Source organism: Molothrus aeneus, chromosome 3 (assembly GCF_037042795.1).
Source record: "Molothrus aeneus isolate 106 chromosome 3, BPBGC_Maene_1.0, whole genome shotgun sequence".
Classification (NCBI taxonomy): Eukaryota; Metazoa; Chordata; class Aves; order Passeriformes; family Icteridae; genus Molothrus; species Molothrus aeneus.
The window spans coordinates 107,297,250-107,323,434 of NC_089648.1; the positions used below are offsets into that span (position 1 = coordinate 107,297,250).

Below are 26,185 nucleotides of genomic sequence, written 5' to 3' on the forward strand. Positions count from 1 at the left end.
GTAGTCTGTCACCAAGGCTGCTCTGTGCCTGGAAACCGGTGCTGCAGGTACAGACACACGGACGGATTTGCCCATTATTTACATTAAAAAGAGTAATTAAAGTTCTCATTAATGAGAGCTGAAGATTACGCGTGGGGTCTGTTTGCTTTGCGGGGTGCTGTCATTGGCAGCACTGCCTGGGGAGCCCCAAATTCTGTTCCCGTGTCAAGCAGCTGCATCCGGAAGGGGTTAATTGATCCTGATCTGCTTTAGTAAGAGCTGCATTAGTAAGAGCTACGTGCCGAGCTGGGGCTGCGGATTAGGCACGCAGCACTGCACTTTGAACAAGGATCCCAGCAAGCCTGGGATGGCAGAAATTGATCATTTCTCAGAGCTCTTAAGTGAAAAGTTTAAAGCTTTTCCTGGCTGAGTGCTGAAGTCCTGTTATGCGCCAGTCATAATTTCTCTTAAATTATTGTAGAGCTTTTCATTTATCATTAAGGCCCTAAGTTAATTATTAGCCATTAGTCAGTAATCCTCGTGCTGATTTAAGGATTTTTTTGGTCACAGAAACTTATCCCAGAACACCTCCCCACACCTCTGACTGCCTAAAGCTTTGGTGTGTGGTCTCTGCCAAAATAATTCAGACAAATTAAGGGAGCATTGCAGGTGAAATATTCAGTTGAAATTGGATGAATCTATCTCATTGGTCACCAGTAATTGGTATTAAATTGGATCCTTCTTGGGGTTAAAATTCATTAGAGTTCCTGCAGGGATAAAACAAACTCCTGACAAAGCCGTGGTTAAAAATGGGGACGGGATATTGCAATCTGATGCAAATGTGCCTGGCTGCATGGAAGGTATGAGTGTTCAGAGCCTGTTTCTGGACAGTTCATGCCATCTGCTGTGGCACTTGGTGCCTCCCTCCACAGCTGTTCTGTGGGCTTGGGTCAGTTTGTGCCACACTCTATCAGCCTGTGTACCATCAACTGTGATGTGGGTAGAGAGGACCTCTAGAGTTCACCTGCAGTCATCCTACAGTCCTCTGTCACAGCAGGGAGAGCTTTGGAGTTACAGCAGGTTGCCCGAGGTATTGTTTGGTCCCCTGAAAACCTCCCAGGATGAGGGTTTCACAACCATCCTTTAGCTCTACACCTCTGGGTCATTCTGTTTTCTCTATGACCATGCTTTAGGGAGTGGAAAACAACAAAAATCCCTCCTTAAAGTAAACCTCATAGCACTGCAGCATCCTATGGAAGGAGCAGCTCTCCATGGTCATTTCTGGCCTGAAGAAATAGATTCTTTTTTAAACCAGATGATTGGGGGATGGCTGTGAAGAGAAATATTCTCTTCCCACAGGACCTTTGAAATGAGCCTGACTAGAGGCAGAGGCTTGCATGGACAGCTCTGTGGTATGTGGAGAAGGGCCAGTACTCATGGAGATCCATCCAACACCTGGAGCTCCTACATCCCCAAATCCTGAGAAGACAGCACCAGCAGAGAGGACCCTTCCTATTAATTTATTTCCATTCTCAGTGAGATGGAGTTTTTTGGTTTCTGTCCCAAACCATTTTGACCAAAGGCTGCATATAGAGGGAGAGAGTGTGGACTTCAGATGGGGTGGAAGCCCAGCAGCAGGGTCTGGGCCAGCTGTGTGCTGCTGGAGAAAGGCAGCCAGACTGCCCAGTGCCCTCACCCCTGCCTCTGTATTAGTTCACTTGGAAAAACCATTAAACATTAACCTCTGCCCAGCCTGAGGAAAGCTTGGCAGTGACTGCTACACATTCCTACTGGCTGTGTCCTCCTCACAGCAGTGCCTTGCATCTCATGTCCTTCACCAAATCATGCCCTACAAGTACAACCTAAACAAAACAAACAAAAAGGGCCAAAACAAAGACAAAAGCCTTTAATGAATGTCTTCACAGAGGCTTGAGGAACTCTCTGACCTGTATATATAGATCACTTTAAACTCACTACTTAGTCAGTTAATAAAAATATAACATGCATGTAATGAAAAGATGCATTTTCTCCAATATTACAAGGCCTTTAGTTCTCTTATCACTTTACCCCTTTATAGGAAGAGAAACAATTTAATGGATAAATAAAACCAGGAAATAAACATATAAAGAGCTGTGATAGCTAGACACAGAGGTGTAGAAATATCACAGTTAACAGTGATTTATCTGTTTGTTCCAGACAGTTTGCAAAATGGAGATCAACACCTTAAGTTTTACAGCTGACGTGTGTGAGCTTGTTCTTCTGCACCTACAACCAACATGTAACATCCCAAAGTATTTCAAAATGACTGTTTAATGAAGAACATACACCTAATTTTCACAGCTCTTAACATCCTACTATCAGGTATATTTCTGCTGTGATACTTTTACTGTACTGCCTGTCTGCACAGATATAAAGGTTCCTGTTTGTGCACCTCTTCCTGTACAGGAAGGGAGTTAAACTGTATTTGTATCTGTATTTGTTTATGCCCATTGTCTCATGCCCTTTCACTGGGCACCCTGAGAAGAGCCTGGCTCCATCCTCTTTGCACCCTCCCTTCAGGTGTTCATACACACTGAGAAGATCCCCCTGAGCCTTCTCTTCTCCAGACTGAGCTGTCCCAGCTGCCTCAGCCTCTCCTCAAATGACAGATGCTCCAACCCCTTTTTGGCACTTCACTCTTGGCAGAGGATCACCTCCCTCAATCTGCTGGCAGCACTTTCCCTGATGCAGCCCAGGGTGCTCAAAGTCCATCTCTGACTTGTATTCAACCTGGTGTCCACCAGGACCCCAGATCTGCAAAGTTCCTGTCCACCCAGGTGCCCCCTCAGCCTGTACTGGTGCACGGTGTTGTTCCTACCCAGTGGCAGAGCTTGCCATTTCCCTTTGCTGAACTTCATTTATTTATTTATTTATTTGTTTGTTTGTTTATTTTTGCCAGGAAAAGCTGGACCAGGCACACCTTGGTGTGCCTTCTGAGCTGTTATTCTCTGATTTTGAGATAAGTTCCTCTCTGCCCATTTTCCAGCCTGCTGAGGTCCTCCTGAGTGACAGCACACTCATCTGGTCTGTCAGCCCCTCCTCCTGGTTTTCTGTTCTCTTCAAACCTGCTGAGGGTGTGTGGGGGTAGATGCTGACAGCACTTCCTAGGGGCTTTTTATACTTAATGTATTCTGCAAGTAATTTTGACGTGCCACTTTCACACATGCAAAGAAACTAATCTGACCTCTCTGAAACCTTGGCTTCTGACATGGCACAGATATAATAGAAGTGGCCAGCAGGTTTTGATCTGTCAGTTCTACCTCAGAAGCGTTTCTCTGCTTCTCAGACACTGGACACACATCCAGCCTTTAATGAGGTATCTCAGACAGGTGAGATATCCCTTTCTTAAGGTTTCTGCTTCAGGTGATGCCTGCAGAAGTTTCTTGCCATCTCTGACCTGCTGAAAGCTAAATGTCTGCAAATCACAGGATCTCTCCTTTGTAATCTCAATACTGCATATTTTTTAAATTGAAGAAGGCTCTGCACTGCTTTGCCAGTGTCCCTGGCCGTGTCCCTGGCTGCCCGGGTGGCCTTCCAGCAACCGGTGCAGAGTCCAAGGCTTTGCCAACAGCAATATCTAGGTTTTGCAAGCAGCACAGTTGGTCCTCATCCCAGAACAGATCAGAACTGGCTCTGCCTTTAACAGAACAAGGGCTGGTGCCCTGTGCTGCTCAGGGTTTTCCCGCTGTCCCCGTGGCAGCGCTCGGCTGGCAGGGCCGCTCAGAGACGATGAACTCGGAGCGCGGCCAGCGCGGCCATGCCGGGGCTGCGGCAGGCGGAGCAGCGGCCGGGGCCGGGACGGGCGGCCGAGAGGCAAAATGGATCTCGCTGTGCTCTTGGCAGCGCTCCTGGGACTCCTCATTGTCAAGGCTCTTTTGTTTCAGCTGAGAAACCCGAGCTCCCCTCCTTGCATCAGGAGCTGGATCCCTTGGTTTGGAGCTGCGTTTCAGTTCGGGAAAGCTCCTCTGGAGTTTATAGAGCGAGCCAGGAACAAGGTAATGCGTGTGCTGGCCTGCCTGCCTGCCTGCTCGTGGGTGCGTGCTCAGGGTGGCTGCCTGCAAGGGGAAAGGCAAGCAGAAACTCCTGCGTTCAGTTTTGCCCTTTCCTGTCACGTTTTATAACGTCAGGAACATTTAAATGGTGAAGAATCGGCTTAGTGCCAGCGGCATTGGTGAGTTGTGGATCTGATCCAGGCACGATCTCTGTGCTGTGATCATCCTGTTTGGACCTCTGCCGTTTTGCTTTTGCAGTCTGGCTGTGTGTTAAATCTTGGTTTCAGATAATGTGGAAAGCTCTAAGCCAAGTGCTGGGACCGGCAAACTACTTATTTACGTGCCTAAAGTTAGGTGAGATTTTTGAGCACCAGCTGGTGTCCCTCAGCATTCAAGCAACACACAGATGTGCTTGGCAGATAAAATTTTCTGTCCTAAAAATCTTAACTAAACATAGACGTCAGGATTTACCCCTTGGACTTGAATTTCTTTTTCTGTGTCTGTCGGATAGAAAGAGATCAGATTCTTAATTTCTAGATATTTAATAATAACTGACATAAACCCCAGTTTCCCACTTTCATTCAGGGATTATATCACCTGCTACTACAGTGTCATCAGCCTTGAGTGTTCCATGCTGAAGGATCACACAGCCTCACTACTTGCAAAAACTAGCTAAAAATGAAACCACTGTTACATCCTGAAATTTGAAAAAAAAAAAAACCAACACCACATCAATAAATAGTGGATCCCATTACTTTTTCATTTTGAACTGCTAGATTTCATATTTGTATTTCTTTTGTATTGTTATAAACTCATGGTATTAAAGCAGAGGATTAAATCTGATCTTTGAGAACAACAAGAGCTGTCAATCTTGTATTAAAGCACATTAGGTGCATCATGGGGTAAGCTTAGAGGTATGATCTGGAGTTTCTTGGCTTCTCTGTGCTTCACAGGCCAGTTTAAATTTTATATTACCGTGTCTTTGCTGTAGCTTTCATCTGTGCAAATGCACGCTCATTGGCTCTGGGTTAATTAATTTTGGTGTTTGCCTGGAGACCCTGTAGGCTCCAGTTTGATGCTGTGGCAGCTGCTGACACCTCTGCACACTCCAGGAACACCTGAAGGACTTTATAAACGTCTGGTTTTCTTGGGACAGGAACTAGAACAAGAAATATTTTCAATGGCTGAAAACTCAAAGCAAAGAAGGAAGAGAAGGCTTTGTTACATCTCTTCCTTTATTGTGTGTTTGCTGGTAGGGCTTTTCCTTTGACTTTTAATCCAGCAGCTCCTTCTGACCTCTCCCTGTGCTCCCCCTGGGCCAAGGGGGATGTCTCCATCCATCCCTCCCAGGCTGGCCACCTGCCTGCAGCACCATCCCCTGACAGTCTCCCTGCCTCTGAGGAAGGCCACTTGTTTGTTGTCCCCTTCCTCTCCTTAAACCCTCCTCAGGCACTGAAGGTCTCCCTCCCTTCCCACCTCCCACACTGGCACACTGTGCTGAGGCCAGGAAAAATAAGTCTTTTCCTGCCTGCTCCCTTTTAAAAGAGTAGGCACTGTTGGAGAGCACAGCCAAACCAAACACGTGCTGCTGCCAAAGGTGTCATTAACAGGCACTACAGGGCTTGCAAAAGACATCTGCAATAATTCCAGGCTCCTTGATACTGCCAGAACAAGGTTAAGTGTCCTTAGTATGAGCTGCCCTCCTAAAAGATGTTACAGACTCAGGCTTTAGGCAGTGTGAAACCTCCTCATCTCTGCAAGGTCATTATCTTCAGGGGAGACTCTTGCAATTCCTCCTCTGGATTAATCCTTCAGACTGTCAAAGTGACACTCATGTCTTTCTTAACTCCTTTCTTCCTTAATTCCTTTTGTGTCTATCCTTCACTGTTTTTTCTCTCAAGTTCTGGGTAACACAGTAAAGTTCCACTGCTTCCAGCCTGCCCTTTGCTTGGAGTTTGCTGCTTCTATTTTCCTCCCACGGAAGAACACGTGGGCTGGAAGAATTGTCTCCTTTCCCCCTTGTGTCATCATTGGGACTAAGAAAAGAAAGTTCCCCTGCTCTAATAAAATATTTAATCTTTCATCTAATAAAAGATACCACCTCTTCCTCCTAAAGCTGCCTGGTGAGATAAGTTTTGTAGCAGTCTGGAAAGGACAGGAAATAACCAGAACCACCATGCCCCATAAAATACAGGGTGATCTGCTTAATGAGGGGTTCAAAGGGTGTGGCTCCCCAGTTCTCCTGGCAAATGTGGTAAGAGTTAGTAAGAAATTTCAAATTCTTCTCCTCAGTTTGCTAATAAAGCTAACAGGAGAAGTTCAGTTAAACCCAGGAGATTGCTGTGCACTGTTGTAGGGACCTGTGGGATCCACACATCCCTCTCAGAGACAGTGTTGAATTGCTGTGTCCCAGAACTGTTGGCCTTTCTGTGTGTGCCTGGGTGAGGGATGCCTCACTGGGTTACTCTGCAAGGGACACCTGGAGAGGAGCAGGCTGGAGAAGGCTTCTGGTGGAGCATTTGCATACTCAGTGTCCACAGCTGAGTCACTGAAGGTCTGTGACTGGTCCCAGGTGTAAAAGACCAAAATGCTGCAGTCCCTGAGCTAGAGAGGGGACGTGGCATTGACCCTGTGTGTGTGCACACCCAGTGCTCCCAGCAGAGCTCTTGGTGCAATGCAGCTGTCTCAGCTGAGAGTGGTTGCTCCCTGTCAGTGCCCCTGGGGAGATTGACTCTTTCCCTGATTTCCTTTGGGATTTTGGAGAACATAATTCTGAAGTTTTTATTTCTCTGGTGTGTTACTTTCTTTAGGCTTGAATCTGTCTCTTACTGTGGCACTGAAGTGTTTCCCAATCTTTGGAAAAAAATTTGCTTTCATGAGTGAAAGCAATAAATCCTAAAAGGATTTTTTTTTCTTTCTATATCTCTCTATGTTGTGGAGTGTCCTTAAAAGCTGTTCCAGAGCAGTAACCTGGGTGCAGTGCTGGCAGCAGAGCCTGCACTCCATTGGTACCTTCCCATAACACAAGTGCATTCCAGGAGCTGATTTTATTGCAGTGTAACATCAATGTAATTGCACATTTTGACAGATGAACAGTTTGGTTATTCAGGTGTCTGCCTGGGACAGCAGCCATTAGGTGATGCTCTGTAACAGGGTGTAAGGAGCACGCCCAGGTGAGAGTTTGTAGCCTCCTGCTTTTTCTTCCCAGCTCCTGGTTTAGGGATTTGCTGGGCTGGAATTTGCATCTATATGATTTGACCTAGTCTCTTTTGTTACCCTGTGTATAAATTTGGCTTCACAGCAATGCACAGCAGTGAATCCTTAATTTAATCATGACTTATATAAATATTCTGTCTGTTTTTAAATCATCTAACTCCTAATCTCAAGCCCATTAGTTTTTACGTTATGAGGAACTGAGAATAATGATTATCTTTTCCTCTTTTCCTGGGATCTAAGTTCACTTAATCTCCTTTTATTCAAATATTCATGCATGTTGTCCATCCCTTTGACTTTGACTGTCTCAGAATATCCTGCTGAGATGGAATGGGCAGAAACACAAATTAAAGATGCAGGCACAGGATGGGTTTAGATGTTTCTTGTCCTTTTTCCTCTCCTTTCCTAGCAAGATAAGAGCTCCAGATTAATTATCATTGAATTGTTTGGGTTGGAAGGAACCTTAAAGATCATCTCATTCCAACCCCTCTGCCACAACAGGGACACCTTCCACTATCCCAGGTTGCTCAGAGCCCCGTCCAACCTGCTCTTGAACAATTCCAGGGATGGATATGCACAGCTTCTCTGGGCAACCTGGGCCAGGGCCTCACCATCCTCACAGTAGAGAATTTCTCCCAAATATCCAGTGCAAACCTACTTGCTTATAGTTTGAAGCCATTTATTAGCACTTGCATAATAGATTTTGGAGTCATTTCAGAGTGTCATTATTCTAAGCCCTCTTCTGTGATATTTCTAGGTCTTCTCATTTTTTAGACTCTCAAATGACTCCGGATCATGAGTAAAATTTTAGTTCTTCTTCCAAAGAATGAATTAGAAAATACTTCTAACACCACACAACCTTATGTCTCCCTAAAAGCTGTACTGGGCTCTTTTGCAGTACATCCTATTTATCCACTACTAATTCCAATCTTTAATAATGCTTACTGTAATTTTTTGAGTACCAAAATGACTCTGAGGCTTCCCAGGTCCTTCTGGCACTACGTTTGCCTGTCCATCCTCCTGTTGCTGAGGATGATTTAACAGATCACAGTAGGGAGTTCTGCAACTTCTTATTTTAATTCCTCAAGAGTTCTGAATTGAAATATTTATCACTGTTTTACCTAGAACTTGTTTAAGTCTATTCTGCTCAATACTTCCTTCAAAACAAGGTCTCACTCCATCACTCAGTGAAAGGCTCCAAGGTGGGACTTGTCCTACACTGATGCAATCCCTAACTCAGGTTCCTTCCCCACTTGGTTTCCTTACACCTTGAGTGTTTATCAGGCTCAGCAGCACCCTGGGAGACTTCCTGCATCTGGCATGCTTGGAAAAGTCTCTGTTGTTGGGGAGGCAGATTGCCTTTATTAGTTTGATTCTCAAACCTCTCTTAGTAGTTTAATTTTGCTTTGCATTCATCAAATGTCATATTTATTTGGACACAAAATTCTGCTTTCTGAAAGATTTGTTTGAATATCTGCCATGACAGTGTTGCTCTGTGAGGCTGACTTATTCTGGAGAAGGTCATCTATGGAGTTTTCTTTTTTCAGTTTTGTTAAATATTGGTCTAATTTTAATGATTCTAAATAGATTGCAGGAAGTTGGATGAGATTCAAACCTAGATTGTTGTGTGGGTGTTTGCAGGTTACCAGGATGGTCTCTGGACATGTAGTCAGTGCTGTCAGTGGAGTCCAAGGGCAGCTCAGCTCCCTCCAAAAACAGGAGTGCAGGAGATGGTCTGGTGAATTGGTGTTTGGGATCCCCTGACTGCACAGACTTGATTTCTGTTGTCTATTATGGGAACTCAGACATCTTGCTCACATGTAATCACCTAAAATAAAGTGTTCCAATCTTTAATTGAGTGTGACCTTAATTGAATAATTAAGTGTTATTGCAGGCTGCTATTAGTTCAAATTTAATTTTATTTTAAAATTAATTAAAGTACATTTTAATGTTAATTTAAAATTTTAAACATCAAATTTTTAAGCATGGTACAAATTCACTGATTTTTATCCAGACTGATGATGAGGACATGGACATCAAAAAGCAATCTTAGAAGTTCAGCTATTACAGAGTCACAGAATCACAGATTGGTCTGTGTTGGAAGGGACCTTAAAGCTCATCTTGTTCCACCTCCTGCCATGGGCAGGGACAAATGCCAGTGGACAGGTGCTCAAAGCCTCATCCAACCTGGCCTTGAACACTTGTTATTAAAACAATATTTTATTTATTATCACCCAGAGAGTTTGAACTGTCATTCTTTCTTTAATAATTTGCAGTTGAAGGACACAATCAAAATTCAACTGAGGCCAGGAGGAATCTTCTCCTTGGCTTCAAAGAGCTTTTGCTGAAGCAGGATTTACACTAGAGACACCAACAGCAAAAGAAATGGTTAAAGTCAATGGCATAAATAATGTGAGCAAGGTAGAATGATCTTTATATGCCTACATCTGACAGACAGAAGGTATTACACATTTGTTTTCTAGTTTAGAGTATTTACAAACATCAGTGATCATTTTGACAATGTAGGAACTCAGAATTGAATTCCTATTGCTAGAAGTTTCAAGAAGGGTCTAGGATATTAGATTAAGGGAAGATGAAGTTATGATTTATGGCATCACAAACCTTTCATGAACATCAATCTGTTCTGCTCAAAGGTTGTTAGCTATTTTGATATTAATCTCTACAAGAAAGAAATCATTGGTATTAGGAGAAAGGACAGGGGGGAGGAAGGGAAAGGAGAAAGGAAAGGAGAAGAGGAGAGGAGAGGAAAGGAAAGGAAAGGAAAGGAAAGGAAAGGAAAGGAAAGGAAAGGAAAGGAAAGGAAAGGAAAGGAAAGGAAAGGAAAGGAAAGGAAAGGAAAGGAAAGGAAAGGAAAGGAAAGGAAAGGAAAGGAAAGGAAAGGAAAGGAACCTGAAATATTAAAAATATGCAGGAGGGTGGACTTTTTGCTAAAACAATGTAGACTGAAATTGTAGGATTATGGATTTTTACAGTATTGGTACTTTGCTGTAGCAGCCAAAGTATGCAGAAGATAACCCATACCTTGAGTTCTCTAAATCCACGTAGGTTGTATTGCTTGAGCTACAATGTAATTCAAATATAAAGTGTTAATTTAAGAGAAGAAATGTCTTTACTCTGCAAGAGGTCAGGCACTTACCACATTCCCTTCTGGTCATAAGTCTGCAAGTTTTGATCTGATTCATGTTCATCCTGTGCAGTTCTGAGCCAAGGTGTGCAGAGGGCAGGAATGACCAGGTCCTCCCTCCTGACCTCTCAGCAGCACTGAAGTCGTGCTGGGGCTCCTGCAAAATGTGTTAACAGTGTACTGACAGGAAATCTTTCTTTGTTCCAGCATGGACCTGTGTTCACAATATTTGCTCTGGGAAAACGGTTCACTTTTGTGACTGAGGAAGAAGGAACTGAAATATTTTTTAAATCTGAAGACTTAAATTTTGAACAGGCAGTACAGCAAGCTGTCAAGAATGCAGGTAACTGAGACCTGTCTCTTTTTTAAAAAGGAAACCAAATCTAGTTACCCAGGAACATTAAATCCCAACCAAAAGCCTCTTGGCTTCTGATCATGCCTTAAATGCTTATTTTAATCCATGACCATGATGTGAAATGGTGAAATTCAGTTTCTCCATGATGACCCAGTACTGTAAACCAGCTGAGGGATTTGGATTCAGTCTCAAGGAATCAGAAGTTTCTGATCCAGGAAATGTTATTATTTTCACCATCCAGCAACCCCAGTTTGAGATCAGGTCCTTTGCCGTGGCTGGATGCCCCACATGCATGTCCCTTGTTAAGAGCAATTGTAGGTAATCCTATCACTTCACTGGAAAATCAGCTTGCAGCAATAATTAGTTGCTACACAGTAGTACAGCAGTCATTAGAATAGGATGAGGTGTTTATGAGGATGTACTTCCATAGCATGGAGACACAAACTGGGGATTTTTCACTTCGTTCAGTTTTGTGGTGTGCCTGCACATCTCTGTACATCCCACTGGGGGGAAATCTCTGGATTGTTGGTTCTGGCACTGAAGCTTCACGAGGCAGGAAGATGTTACACAGACTGGGAGAAGCAGAGCCATTACCAAAAGCTTTGCAAGGTTACAAGGAAGCTTCCAGGGAATTTTACTTTGGGAAAATTAGGGTTAAGGCATTTAAATTAGAAGTTAAGTGTAAAAATGTTCACTCTATCTTTCAGTGAAAAATCTACTTCCAAAAACGTTTCTGTTTCATTTTGTATTTAGTCTCTGTTCCTGCAGAAGCATTTTATGACAACCATGGTAACCTCTACAGCATGATGAAGGGGAAGATGAGTCCCAGTAACCTGCACATGTTCTCAGGCACTTTGTGTAAGGAGCTCCATGAGCACATGGCTCACCTGGGCACAGAGGGCACGGGCGACCTCAATGACCTGGTAAGGTAAGGGAGTTTTGCAGCACATCTCTAACTCAGGGGTGTCCTACATGGAAGGGAAATATTTCTGTAAAGCAGCTGGAGCTCAAAAGTCTTACAAAAGTTTTGTCAGGATGCTCATCAGAGCTTCATGGTTTCAAAGTGGCTCACAGAGTGGACAGGGTTTCATGTAAAGGTGTTTCTCCCAGTTAGGAGAAGCGTCTGAACTGCCTGTTTGGAAGAAAAAAGAAAACACAGCATGTTCCAACAAACCCTGTTTCCCAAAAGATGGGATAAAAGCTTCACATTATTTCTAAAGAACTTAGAAAAAATGCTTAATCTTCTGCAGGATGAGAAATTTCCATGTTTGAGCCAAGCTTAGCTTGAAGCTTAACTATGACCTTCTGCAACTGACTTGGCTGCCAGACCTTCACGTTAAAAAAAATTGTTTCATGTGACAGCAACAAAGCTTTTAACTCTTTCTTCTTCCTGATTATCTGGGAGAACACCTGTATCTTGTCTGTCCATCTGTACTGCAAGTTGAATATTCATGGAAACATAGAATAGTTTGGGTTGGAAGGATTCTTAAAGATCCTCTTATTCCATCCCCTGCCATGGGCACCTTCCCCTGGAGTAGGTCACTCAGAGCCCCATCCAACCTGGCCTTGAAGACTCCCAGGGATGGGGACAGATACTGCCTTTGGTTTGGACCTCTTTCTAACACTCACATTCACATTGTCTTTTGCTGCCTTTTCCTGCATTATACAGTAAGATGCAGCTGTTAGTGCAGTTAAATCACTTGGCACCTCTCACTCCAGTTACTGCAATTTGGATTAACTGGGAAAAATGTGGGGGAGAGGGGCTTTGAAATCTTGTAGGGGGTGATTGGTTCTGTTTTGCTAAACAAGGCAAAGCAAAAGTATTGGAATACAACACTGAATAATTGTTATTTAGCTGTCTCCAAATGAAATCCATAGAGCCACCAGATGGCCCCCTCTTCCTTATTATCAGAAAAGTGAGCACTGTTCCCTGAAATACTCATTTAGCAGCATCTGGGACACAGCAAAGGCTGCACAAGAGTTTCCTGGAGTACAGGAGAAGGGTCTGAGGAAGGAGCTCAGAGTTTGCAGGATAACAGAGGAGAAAGCAAGAAAGAGTGAGATGAAAAGAAACCAGAAAAGCATTATCTGCCCAGGAAAGCTGCAGCCAGAGGAAGGATGTTTCAGGATGTTTGGTCCAGAGGGGTTTGTGCAATGCCCAGAAGGTTCATGTGGGTCAAACTGAAATGAGAGGGGTGGTTTATGGGGAGAAGGGGACCTCGGTGGCCAGAGCCTTTCTGCTCCTACTCGAGTGACCAAACCCTAGCAGGTGAAGTTCAGCCATGTGTAGAAGACCAGCCTGAGGTCTGTGAGTCTCCTGCCTCTGTTTAAAATCTGAAATAAGTGGGGGGCTGAGGTGTGAGCCTTGTGCCAGCCCTTCCATATTGGTGTGACCCTTGAGTCCCACAGCTTCCAGGGTGGGCAATCCAGCATGCTAAAACTGCTGCAACAGCTTCCTGTGGCCCCTAAGTCTTGGACATCTTGTCCTTGCAGGCATGTCATGTATCCTGCAGTGGTGAACACCCTGTTTGGGAAGGGCATCTGCCCAACCAGTCCGAGTGAAATCAAGGAGTTTGAAGAGCATTTTCAGAAGTATGATGAGGACTTTGAATATGCTTCTCAGATGCCTGAGTGCTTCCTGAGGTAAAGGGGCAGAGATGATGAATGTGGTGTACCCACTACAGACATTTATTTTGCTGCAGTGTCAGCCATGGGAGACATTTCCCCTGGAAGATGATGCCCAGTTTATACTGATGGTATGCCCTCAAGTGAAGCAGGTTTTTAGCTAAGTGCTTCAAAAAAGTTCTGACCTTGTCTTGTGCATTTTCTGATATAAAGCAGAAATAACCTGGCTTAGGTGAGCTTGGACCTGACAGGGAGTGGCAGAATGGGGTAAAGAGCAAAGGCCTGAGCCTAAATGTGAGTCCCAAGCTCAGGGCGCCTCCAATGAGGTGTCTTTCTGCTCTTTTCCACACTTCAGCTGTTTTCCCAATACCAGTCCCAGGTTATATGTCTGCACTGTCACAGAACTGACCTTGGGTGGAAACACCTAAACCCTGAGGAGGGGCTTCCAGACAGTGTCAGTGCTCTCAGGGCCATCATTGCACCTTTAGCACCTCAGAATTCCTTCAGAAAGAATTGAGGATGCTCTAAAAAATGGCCTTGATTTTCTTCAAGAATATCATTCTTTAAAAGATTGCCCTAAGCAGTCTGTCCAAATCACCAATGAAAACCTGTAATAAAAAGGTATAAAAATGTAGGAGTGTTGCAGTCCCAGGTCCTGGCTGCAAGAGGAGATCTGGCCAAGGTGAAGGCCCTGGATGTGCTGTTCCTCATGCCAGTCATCACTTGGCTGTTCATCAGCTGACTGCTGCCCAGGGGCTTTTGGAAAACAACCCAAGGAGGGCTTCTCATGGAAAAGGAAATGTTGGTTTGTGCTGCCTCAGTTCAGTGCTTCTTGTTTGTTGCTTTTCTTTACAGGAACTGGTCTAAATCCAAAAAATGGCTTCTAAAATTATTTGAGAAAGTAGTGTTGGATGCTGAGAGGACCAACCCTTCAGAGACCGCATCCAAGGTAAACATCCGAGGTTAGGAAATGAGATGACTTTGTTGTATATTCTGACTGAAGCAATGGAGGGCAGGAATTACTTCAGTACTGGAAGAAATAAGTCAAATATGTCAGCTTTTATAGCTATACCCAAATGTTCCAGTATTGCTGTCACCTGCAGTAGGACAGACCCATAACTTTGACTCCTGTTCCTCCATTTAGTTCCTTTCAAGCAATTCTGAGAATTAACATCTTTCCCTGGGGAATTTTAAGGCAAGGGGTCAGAGCTATGACCCATCCCCAGCCTGCAGTACCACGCTGCAGTGAGCAGTTGAAAGAGGTGAGAGAAAGACCCTTCAGTTGTTCCATTGAGGGCACCGTGCTGTGAAACTTCAGAACCTTACGTGTGCTATTTATAAACCCTGGTGTAGAGTGAGCAGATCCTTCAACAGCCAGACTGGTAGAAAATAGCAGATTAGTGGCTTGGGAGCCAAGTACCCTAAATATTGATTGTGTCAAAGCTGAGATAAGTTGTTCCCCTGGTTATTCTCCTGAGCTCTGGCAGGAATTCTGCCGATAGGGCTGACAAATGTGACGGCAGACTGGCCTGGGAATTTTGATCTACCAAATGGTTGTAGGACAGATCATTAAACAAAACAGGTTTTATTTAGACTTCAAAAGCTTTACATACTGCCATTTATTTAATAAAATAAACCAGATCAGCAGAAAGAAAGAGAAGGCTGGAGAGGAGCTGGTGGTAGGTAAAGAAGGTGCAGGAAGTGGGCAGCACAAACTTGATGTCTTAGGTTGGATGGGAATTTGGAAAAAATCAGCAATTTTTTTATTCAAGATTGGCCTTTTCCCCTCTGAAAAGTAGGCAGGAAGGTTTGCCTCAAGTGGATGGTTGCCCTGCATTTAGGGAAATACTGTAAACAAAAGCTGATCCTAGAACATTAAACAGTTGCTATAGTTCCAAATATCAGCCCATTGAAGTCACTGCTTAGGTCACCAACAAGGTGCCTGAAACTAAGGAGTTTGCTGATGTGTCAGACCATCTCTTCATAAGAAGCACCTTCTGGGCATGATCAGAGAGAACATTTTCTTCATTTCCATTTGTTCAGCTGGCTCATTCCCATTTTGAGCTTCTTTAAAGCAGAGGTGTAGAGAAGGTATTAGAGATTTTTTTTCCTTTCTTTCACATACAAGCAACAATGGGGACTGAGGGAACCCACTCCTCTAAAACTTTAAGGAAATGGAAAGCAGTGAAAGTATTCAGGAGGAATTCATGTGGTGCACTGAGTTCTCCTTGCCCTCTGCCTCTGTGAGTTTCACTTTCTTTTAATAGCTGTCATCTCTACATTGTGCCTTCCAAAAAAGCCATAACTAACATTACTTCTCTTTGAGAAGCTAGTCCTTGAGCTCTGCCCTGCCTGAGTAGCCCCTGCCCCAAACTACATTTTAATATATTCTTGGAAATACAGATTATTTTCTTTTATTTTTAACAGACACTTCTACAACATCTCCTGGATAACTTGCAGGGAAAACATCTAGCTCCCAACTATGGTCTCCTGATGCTCTGGGCTGCCCAAGCAAATGCTGTGCCTGTAAGTACATCAGCTGCAGAAACACCTTCTCTCTCTCCTGCTCCAAAGCCTGGATTTGGGGAGGAAAGGCTTTGAAGCAGAGGTCACACACACTCCATGGATTCCAAAGAAAGGATTATCACGCCCACATGCATCACTACAAATATACCCAGGCTGCAATGTCACAGAAGCAATGACAAGAAAAGCTCTTCTTGTATTTTTCCGAAATTATGTTGTCCCCTGTCATAACATTTCAGGAACATAAGCCTCACAGCTATTAAGATCACAGTCCTAAGCTGTGAAGAGCATTTAACTCTGTTTTGAAGCACTGTGGCTGTATTATAGAAAAGACTATTTCAGATACCCTGGTGTTACCAATTGTAAAGAATATCAAAAGCATAATATAGAGTAACTTCATCTGTGTGTAAACCCTCAAGTGATTTTTTCTCTTTCATTTTTGGGAAATCTGCTGTACAAATGCCAGTGGAAGAAAAGCAATAGTTTGATTCTAGAGCTGTTAAGTTTTGTCTGTGTTAGAAAAGGATTTGCTGGATTAATGATACTGATATAAGTATGCTAACAAGCCCAGTATATCTAAGACAGCTTAGGCTGACCAAAGACATTTACAGGAATTTCTCAGATGAAAAATCCATAGCAGCAAAAACATCCTTTATTTACCATGACTACTAAGCTCTTTCCAGCACAGTTATGTCCATTACAGATGTGATTTAGAAAAACATGATAGTGAGTTATTTTTATATGTTCCCCTAACGGATATATCTATGTTTTTTGGAGATTGGATATTACTGCAGTTTAGCCTAAGGGAATTTCATCCATTTCAGTGAGGTTTCTGTGGATTCACGTGTTGGCATAAGTGGGAGGCATAGCCTGCTGTCTGTTATCAGGATAACTGACATTCCTTCCACAACACTTACTTCTGTAATATTCAGCTGTAAATAGACATACAGATATTTTTCTGTTCCTCAGAATAGTAACAACCACTGTTCTGGGGAATGAAATGACGAAAGAAAAGGCCTTTCACCTTCCAAGGGCATTTTTTACAAGCACTTTAAACCCTTTTATCTAAAACAATTCAGTTATCCCCTCTTAGCCCATGGAGAGAAGCCACAGTGTCCAAATGCTGTACAGGAAGGCTAAGCTACAAGATTTGCTTTTCAGAAGGAGGGCTGCATCCATGTCAGTCTGTTTGGGAAATAACAGTCAGAGTTTCATCCCTCACCAGCACAGATGGCCCACGACCAGATCTGTGTGCAGGCTGCACCTCCCGCTAGCTCAGCAAGAGGAGAGAGACTCCTGGCACTGCTGCCAGTCCTTCTGGTTTCATCCTGCTTAAGAGGATTTTCTCCTTTCCTAAGTTTCTTGATTTTCAACTTCATTGCATAATCAGTTAGCAAATTATTTCTGAAGGGGATATACTACTCCTTGTTTTGCTGTTAATTAAAACTTTTCCTGCCCATTTTAGTGTGACTCACTATGACAATGCCCTGCAAATTATTTAACCTCGTTTCTGCAAATGCTAGTATGAATTTATTTTTCTTTCATTCCTGCAGCTAAAACTAATCATGCATGATTGATGATTTAGTAGTTCATTTAACACCTAGTTATTTGAAAATAAAGGATTCTGTGTTTCAAAGCTCAAGGCCAAAGCTATATAATGTTCCCTAAAGATGAGTACACAGCAGATGACTAGACATAATCTCCCAGGAGCTGAGCCCTTAGATATGGATTTACCCAGGAAGCACAGCTCCCCGTGCATCTCAACCACAGCAGGCACACACAAAAAACGTCCAAATGTTTTCACCTGCCTCTGTGATTTGCTGTTATTCTGTTCCATGTCCCTCAATTCAAGGATTTCCATCTCTGTTTAGGTTGCATTTTGGACCCTTGCTTTCATACTCTCTAATCCTGCCATTTACAAGAAAGTCATGGAAGACCTGGCTTCTGTTTTTGGCAAAGCAGGTAATAAATGTGATTTTGTCCTTCTGGAAGCTGGAAGTGATTTATCCTGTGTTGGACCAGCACAGGGCACACTTGGTCAGTGGCTGGGAATAATGAGTGTTCCAATTAAGGGTGCTGCTGATAGCATAGACAGCTCTCAGGTCTTTGCTCATATATGTTCAAGATGTATTTCTAAGCAAAAACATCTCTGATGTTAGCAGAAGGAAGTAGGAAAGGAACAGTATGTGTTTGTCTTTTCGTTCCTATCAGAAAAGAACACTGTGCTTGTTTCTTCATTCCTATCACTTAAACTTAGATTTGTATTTCCCAGTCTTGTGCTTTTTCCAGGTACCTAATAGTTGAGGTCTTTCAGTTCAGGTGGTTTTAATGGTGTGCTGTTCACCAGAGTTACAGCTATTCATGGTTAAAAAATAGACCAGGAACTGTTCTCTTTTCTGTCATCAGAGGCAAATTTTTCCAGCATGGCTCACCCCCCATGAGTAATTTCTTTCCCTCAAAAAGCAGTAACCTCTTTCCCTCAAAAAGCAGTCCCATGTCTTTGTTGACATGGGTCAAAACATTATCAAAAAACATGTCAGTAATTAACCAATAAATAAAATTCCTGAAGCCTTTCCCCTGGCCTGGTTTCATTTTCTAATGTTAACAGAGCCCAAGAGCTCAGCCATGGCTTCTTGTCTTGGTGCCTACAGTCCCTGAGATTTCCATGCAGTATCCTATGAAAGTACAGAAAAACTCTGAAGACTTTTAACTTCCAACATGGCTTTGTTTGGCCCCTTCTTGAAGTCTTGAAGTATTTCACCCACAGTCCTAAAGCAAGACATGCCAGCCTGTATCAAAGCAAGTATGGAATGTAATGTTTATGTGAAGTATTCTTTCTCATGCCACAACAGGTAAAGATCAACTGGAAGTGTCTGAGGAAGACCTGAAGAAGATCCCTTTCATTAAATGGTGCACTTTGGAAGCCATAAGGCTGAGGTCTCCAGGTGCAATCACCAAGAAAGTCATAAACCCAATTAGAATTAAGGTGAGATTTGGTTGTGGGGTTTTTTTCCCCCAAAGGATGCTGTGTGATTTGTCTGGAAAGGGTCTTCCCAATAGATCTGGTAAAATTACAGATATTGTGATAGAGATATTCCCCAGCCTCACATATATATTCTTTTAAATAGATTTATTTATCATCATTAATTTATGAGTGGTTTGGATTGTCTGGCTCACAGTCTTGCCTTCAATTTTGAATTGATTTAAGATTGAATTGAATTGAACTAGAGATACAATGGCATATAAAAGAGGAATCAGACACCACAAGAATAGTAGAAGGATCTACATTTTAGTTACTGATGAGACTCCTTTTTTGTCCTCTTCACTACCATTCAGAAGGAAGGTGTCAGCATTCAGGAATCTGGCAAAGAAATGTTTGGGGAAAAAACCCACACTCTTAAGGAATCAGTGCTCATAACTATTTAAGATTACTGATCAAATTATCAGTATAATCTATCTACTGTCATAGAAGGCTTCCTTTGAGTTTCTTTGCATTGAAGGAAGTATTTATCAAAATATTTAGAAAAAAAGAAAACAGCTCACATAAATCAAGAAGCAGGAAAGACAGAAATAATGCTTCTGATCTTTTGATATCTAAAAAACCCAAATTACAACACAAATAATCTTTCCAACTTCCCCATTGTTTAGGTTTTATGGAAAAAATACCAGCAGCAAGAAGAAACTTCAGACATGTAATATGGCCACCATGGCTTTATCACTCTCACTTGTCTTTACTTAGGATCTTCTACTGATGGTCGAGAACTACCAAGGAGGGACTGTTTGTGAGATTTTTAGTTTTTTTCTTAGAGATTTTTCTCTTTTCAGAATTTCACCATCCCTGCAGGTGACATGCTGATGTTGTCACCATATTGGTTGCACCGGAATCCAAAATATTTTCCTGACCCAGAAATGTTCAAACCTGTAAGTCGTCACTCTTAGTGTGGATATTTTGCTGCCTCTTCTTCCCTTCACTTATTTTACAATAAAGCATATGGACAAATGTGCTTAAATCTGGCTGGAGAATGGCCTCGAATACAGGGACATAAAGGAGGAGCCTGTAGGAAGAAAAAAATTCTTTTAAATTTAGTGACATGTTGCAGATAATATAGTAGTACTTTAGTATCACTTTGATCCTGATCTTACCATTCTCTGTAACTCCCTGAAAGGAGATTGCAGCCAGGTGGGGGTCAGTGTTTTCTCTCAAGTAAGAGCTGATAGGATGAGAGGAAGCAGCCTCAAATTGTGCCAGGGGAGATTTAGATTGGATATTAGGAAAAATTTCTTGACTGAAAGCACTGTCAGGCATTGGAACAGGCTGCCCAGGAAAATGGTCACCATCCCTGGAGGGGATGTGTAGGTGTGGCAGCTGGGGATGTGGTTTAGTGGTGGATTGGCAGTGCTGGGTTAATGTTGGACTCGATGATCTGAGACGTCTTTTCCAACCTAACCAATTCTGTGATTCCAAGTATTCTCCTCTCCCTGCCGGATGATTTCTCGTAGGTATTATCTCTGCTAATTCAGTAGTTAATCTAGTTTCTTGATTATTATTCCACTGCAGGTGGCTGTGTGGGCAGGCTTGTAACTGCTCTTTTTAGCACCATCTAATATAGAACAGTTTGTCTTTTTTATAGAAATACATCAAGAAGTAATTTAAACAAAACTTCCCTTCTAGCAAACTCTTCCTGATTTGAAATCCCTTTTAACAATTCCTGCTTCTTTGAAATCTGAAGCTGAAACTCTGATGCAGCAGCTTACTTTTTTTTAGTAACTTTATTCTAAAGAGCAAGTTAGCTTGTTTTTTAGAAACTCTACCTTTTTTTCAAGAGGGATAGATGAGTGCCCTTTGGACATTGTCATTCCAAATATATGACCTTGCTTCATCACCACGGAGATTGTTTTTCTTCTTTATTCGATTTTGATGCTGACAGGTTTCTTCCTCAGAAATCTCTAATCAGCCTTAGCTGAAAAAATCCCCCTAAAATAAATAAATGCAAGATGATGTCTTCTCTGGGACAGCTTCATCAGAGGAGTTCACCACCAGAAGCTTGACAGGGTGTTACTTGGCAGAGTAGCACTGAGTTCGTGGAGGCTGGTACAGTTTGTCACCCAGCAGTCATGAGATGTGCTTCTCTCAGTGTCACCCACCAGAACTTCAGTCAGTATTGCCTTTTTCCTTGTGTAGTCCCTTTCCTCTCAAAGTAATTTAGGATGGAGCAGGGATCCCTTTGGGTACAGACAAGCTGTTTTTTGTGGAGAGTCTTTCATCTTCTCACACACTGGCTTACACCAGTTAAAGCTTGTAGACCTTGCATTTGCCTGTCTTAGAAATGTTTTTTCTGTGCAAGATGTGTGTGAACTATTTGTGTGTCGTGACACAATTTTGTGGCTGAGGCTTCCCTCAGTACTGGTTGAACATTTGCATTTGTAGATACAATTAAAAAGAGAAGGTTGCATTTTAATAGCTCAAGATGCAGGATTTAGGAAATGGGGAGGTATAGGAAAACTGCTTTAGGGATAATTTTGAAAACTTCTCCAGCATTTTAAGGCACCTAAATATGTTTCAAATGGGACCCTCATTTCTTTCCCTGATCCAGTGTTGACTTTTGGATCCAGACTCTAATACTAACAGGTTGAGTGCAAAAAAATTGTATTAGTGCAACTTTGTGTTGAGGATTAGCTGTCCAAGGTCATTTTTAGCCTGAAGAAATAAAGTTAAGCTTTATTTATATAAGGCTGATTTGGAAAAAAAAAGTTTCTTCCCACAGGATCGTTGGAAAGAGGCAAATTTAGAGAAGAATGCTTTCTTGGACAGCTTTGTGGCATTCGGAGGAGGGAAGCATCAGTGTCCAGGAAGGTCAGTGAAACAGCTGGAGTTTATTTATTCCCAAACCCTGCAGAGAACAACTCTCTTGAACTGGGCTTCTCTTACTCTTGGAGATAACATGTTTGCTTTGCTCTTTGTCAGTCTCCTAATGTTCGGAACCATCTGCACCTTGTTTAAACTGATCTGAAAGTGGTTTCATTCCTGGAAAAGACAGGTGAAGTCACAATGAACAGGCAGAATCTGAGACCAGTGTATCAAGGGATATTGCCCGCCACCCAGGGAGGAAATTCAGCCTGGCTCTGCCCCTGCTGAGGTTTCTTTTCATCAAAGGAGAGTTGCTCCACTTCCATACACACCATTTTACAGACACAGTTATTTAGGTTGCCTTAAACCAGTTCTAAACAAACCTACAGAACATTTGTCAGGTCTGAGACTCTTTCCATTCTCTGTAATGCCATTAACATCTCTGCTGATCTTCAGGTATCTTAACTGGCTCCTCTCTGTTTGAATCTGGTCTTTGCATTAGGGCACACAGAATTGTAGAATGGCTTAAATTGCAGATCCTGTCTCACTTCACTCCTCCAGCAATGCCAGTCTTGGTACTTCCTGCATTCCTTCTGCTGTTTTCTCGGCTGTCCCTCTTCCTGGAAAAAGTCCCAGGGAGCCAGCTGCTCCTTGTTCCTGTGTTCAAACATCTCTGTGCTCAATCCTCTGCCTTCAAAACCTGAGCTCCTCCGAGACAAAAGTCTCCTTGGAACCCTTAAGACCAGTCATTTTACCTCGAGTTCCATGTGGAGCAAGGAACCTGGAGGGTGTTACAGAGGACCCACATTCTGCAATCTGCACCCTATGGCAGGCTAGAGATAAGTGCCAGATAAATTTTGTGAAGGCACTAAAGACATGAGCAAAATGAATAAAACTGCTCTCACCATTTAGGCTTGTCAGAGGGAAGTGCTCACTCACTGCTGTACCTCGGTGGCTTGTACCACATTCCTGAGCTAAATCTGAGCACAGCCTCATTCCTAGCAAGGGCAACAGCAAAATTCACAAGAGGCATCTGTAGGTACAGGGAAAGCTGCAAAATAATGTTTCTGAAAGCTGCTTGTTTTGTATCCTGACCTATATCTTTGTTCAGGCTGTTCTCTGGACTCTGATAACATCTTTCAAATAAGTTTTTGTTTAGAGAGGAAAGTATAACATTTCTACACACACAACAGATGGAGAATCTTTTTCTTGCTGAGAAACAAAAAAGCCCTTTCAGACCCTTTGGCAGTCCACATGGTAACACATACCTTCAGGTTTTTCAGCAATAATTGTAAAAGAATAATGTGATGGTCTTGAAAAAAAAGAAAATTAAATCAAGGGTTGTATCAAAGATTCAGGTTGAAAATTACCTTCATACAACTGAATGGAACAATGCTATTTCAAGTTTAAGGTGCATTTTTATTTATTTCCGTAATGAGGTTTATAAATGAAATGTATGTAACATTTAATTTCTCCATTGCAAAAGTTCAGCATAAAATTAAAAGCTACTTTAATCAAACTGAAAGCTAGTAAATAACTTAGCTATCCAATATTCTACCAAACTGATGTGGGAAGAGCTCCAAAAAGCCATTTCTGTGCCATATTTTTTACCTAAGAGAAAAATTTGATGTCAGTTTGACTACTTTGGTCAAACCAAAATGCAGATGATTACTGCTTGTGCGACTGTGCTTGTCTTGCATGGGTGTGTTGTCCCCTCGAGCACTGGGATCCAGAGCCACTCCAGAGCTCAGGGTGGCTCCATGTGCAGAGCCTGGTGGCTCTGCAGGAGTTACCTTGGGTCTGTGAGGCTTTTTAGCTTCCCCTCACACCTGCCTGGCCAACTCCATGTGTGGTCATGTAGCCTCTTCCCCTGTGAATTCCCCCATAGCTCTTTTATCCAGGTTTCCCCGCATTTCTCTGTACAAGAGCAAGGTGGTATTACTGTTTTAACTGGGTATTTAAGACTTGTGTCTAAACTCTGCGAGTGAGTAATCCCATGACCTGGCATAGGTGCACACTGGTGAATGCAGAAAGCTCTTGTACACACAAGCTTTAAAAACCAGTAGCCTGGAGGATTTCACCTGCAGTTATCCAAAATCATCTCTGGCCTAAGAAATACCTTTGGGAGAGTGTTACAGAAAAAAGAAACCATGCCCTTGGGTCTCCTACTGCATCCTAATGCTGACGCATTAAATAATAACTCCCACTGTCACTGCTCTCTGATGTCACCAGGCTCCCAGCTGTATTATATAACTTTATATAGCACAATTAGTCATATGGCCTTTTCTGTTTGACTGCCTTCTCACTCCTAGGAAATTATTTCAAGTCAGCAAGTGTTAGGAGAACATAAATGTTTATACAGTGGAAAAATCCATAATGATAAGGAACTGGTTTAAAATAGGTGTCAGAAGGATACTGTCAGTCCAGTGTTTCACCAGAGAAAGAAGAGGCAGCTGCCACATTCGTGTTCTTTGATGAGCAACAAACCCAAACTACAGCAGTTTTCCTATGGAAGATAAACTTTCAGGCAGAACTAAAGCACAGAGTGTAAAATGTGTCGAAGACACCCTGTTTCTTACCTGATAATAACACACATGTGATGGTCAGTCTGGAGGGCCAATGCTTTCCTCCCTTTTCGTGCAGGTGGTTTGCAATCATGGAAATCCAGCTGTTGGTTGTGCTGTTCCTGTACAAGTATGAATTTGTGCTGTTGGATGCAGTGCCAAAGGAGGTAAGAGATCTATGCATTTGTGAGGCATTCTCCATCTTTATACCCTTCATTCATCAAGCTCAGCTGAAAAACCATGCTCAACTGTGCTTAGATAAATTTTGAGAGGAGTATTATAAAACATGTATCTTTGTTTTAACTCAGAAAATCCAGAGTAATTCCCACAATTCCAGTTAGTGCCAATACAACAAAGTGCTTACAAGAATGTTTTGTCTCATTGTTGCCTAAACATTACCAGAGATTTGATACTTGTTGCTCACAAAACCGGTAAATATGGAAGGAGATCACTAATACTTTAAAGATATGGAATCAGATGTAACACTTGTAGTGCTCTTCCATTCCATATTCAGGGTTGGAAGGTAAATGATTAGAGTAAGACTGAATGAGCGATTGAGACACAGAAAGGTTTTACACATAAGGTAGAATGGCATAGTCACCACTTCATTATTTGAATATTTTGAAAGTAGTATTCAAAACTGTGAGAGTTTCTTAAGAGCTCATGTGTCACCCTGACAGAGTGACTGGAATAATAATTAACCATGTAGGCCCTACTCAATGGCTTTGGCAAAGCCAAGAAATAATTACTGTTATTTGGTCTTGGCTCTCTAAGACTGAAGATGCAAGAATGCTTATATCTTAAGATTAAAGCACAATGGTAATTCCATTAACTAAACTAACTGATGTGTTTTTTCTGAATTTCTTCTTTCTTCAGAGCCCTTTACACTTGGTGGGGACACAGCAACCTATGGCACCATTACAGGTCCGGTATAAATGCCGGGAATGAAAGTTGTGCAGCACTGACCTTTCTTTGCCAGCCCATGCTGGATGGATGGACCACTGAGCTGCTTCCTAATCCCACATCTTCAGACAGCTTCTCTGCCTGCAGAGTTCTTGATTTCAGCTTTCAGTGCTGTACATTTTGCTGTGCCAAACCATTGCAGTCATACTTGTGCTCTCCCCTGGCTGCCCACCTCCCAGTGCTTCAGTCCAAGCTCTCCTGCTGCATTCATAATTTGTGGGCCAGTTACTCACTGACTTTGCAAATCTGACATACTAAACTCACCAACCAAACATTCAGGGCAAAAAGCTGCAGTGTCTGGAAATCCTGTGTGGAAGCTGTGCCAGAACCAGCAGAGAAGCAGCTCCCTTGGGCTAGGTCACTGCTTCCTGCAGGGCGCTTCAAACCAAGGCCAAATTGGTGCCTCATGCTAAGAAATCACAATGGTAACAACAAACAGCTCCCTGGTGCTGGTGAGCACAAAATCCAGGACAGTCTGAGCAGAGACTCTGGATCAGGTCCACATCCTAATAAATTGTGGGGACTTGTGTGTCACTGCCTGAGTGGGCAGGTGAAGGTGTGGCCTGCTCTGCCTACTACCAGTGCTGACATCTTGCGAATAAAATACATTTGTAATGAAAAAAATGCAACTGGGATCTGTTCCACTGGAGCACCTGAAATTTCTGCTGAGCTTTATTTTGCTCCACAGGATTCAGAATCGTTCCTTGCATGAATTTGCAATGAAGGTTTGACCGTGTTTAGCTCCCAATAAAAAGTGATTGCAAGGAAAGCTGTTCCTGCTCATGAGACTGATTGTCTATTATCTAGAACACTTTTACTTTCCCTTCCATGAGTTATAGAACAAATTGCACAAATCTAAGAATTTTTAATCTTGTAAAGAATACCTAGTAAAAGTTGTTTGAAGATGCTGTCAAATAAGTTCAGATACCAACACTTTAA

General features: G+C 42.6%; 1 protein-coding gene across 2 annotated transcripts; it reads left to right on the forward strand.

Moving 5' to 3' along the window:
- Nucleotides 1-3,836: 3,836 nt before the first annotated feature.
- CYP39A1 (cytochrome P450 family 39 subfamily A member 1) lies at nt 3,837-26,185 on the forward strand. 2 transcript variants are annotated; one of them, XM_066547569.1, is made up of 12 exons: nt 3,837-4,013; nt 10,576-10,711; nt 11,477-11,651; nt 13,217-13,366; nt 14,204-14,297; nt 15,776-15,874; nt 17,743-17,833; nt 18,724-18,857; nt 19,697-19,792; nt 21,637-21,725; nt 24,363-24,450; nt 25,160-26,185. In XM_066547569.1, exons 1-12 carry the CDS (start codon nt 3,837-3,839, stop codon nt 25,229-25,231), a joined length of 1,401 nt encoding a protein of 466 aa, XP_066403666.1. In that variant the 3' UTR covers nt 25,232-26,185. The 2 variants fall into 2 exon arrangements, with proteins under 2 accessions (XP_066403666.1, XP_066403667.1); XM_066547570.1 differs by lacking the exon at nt 21,637-21,725.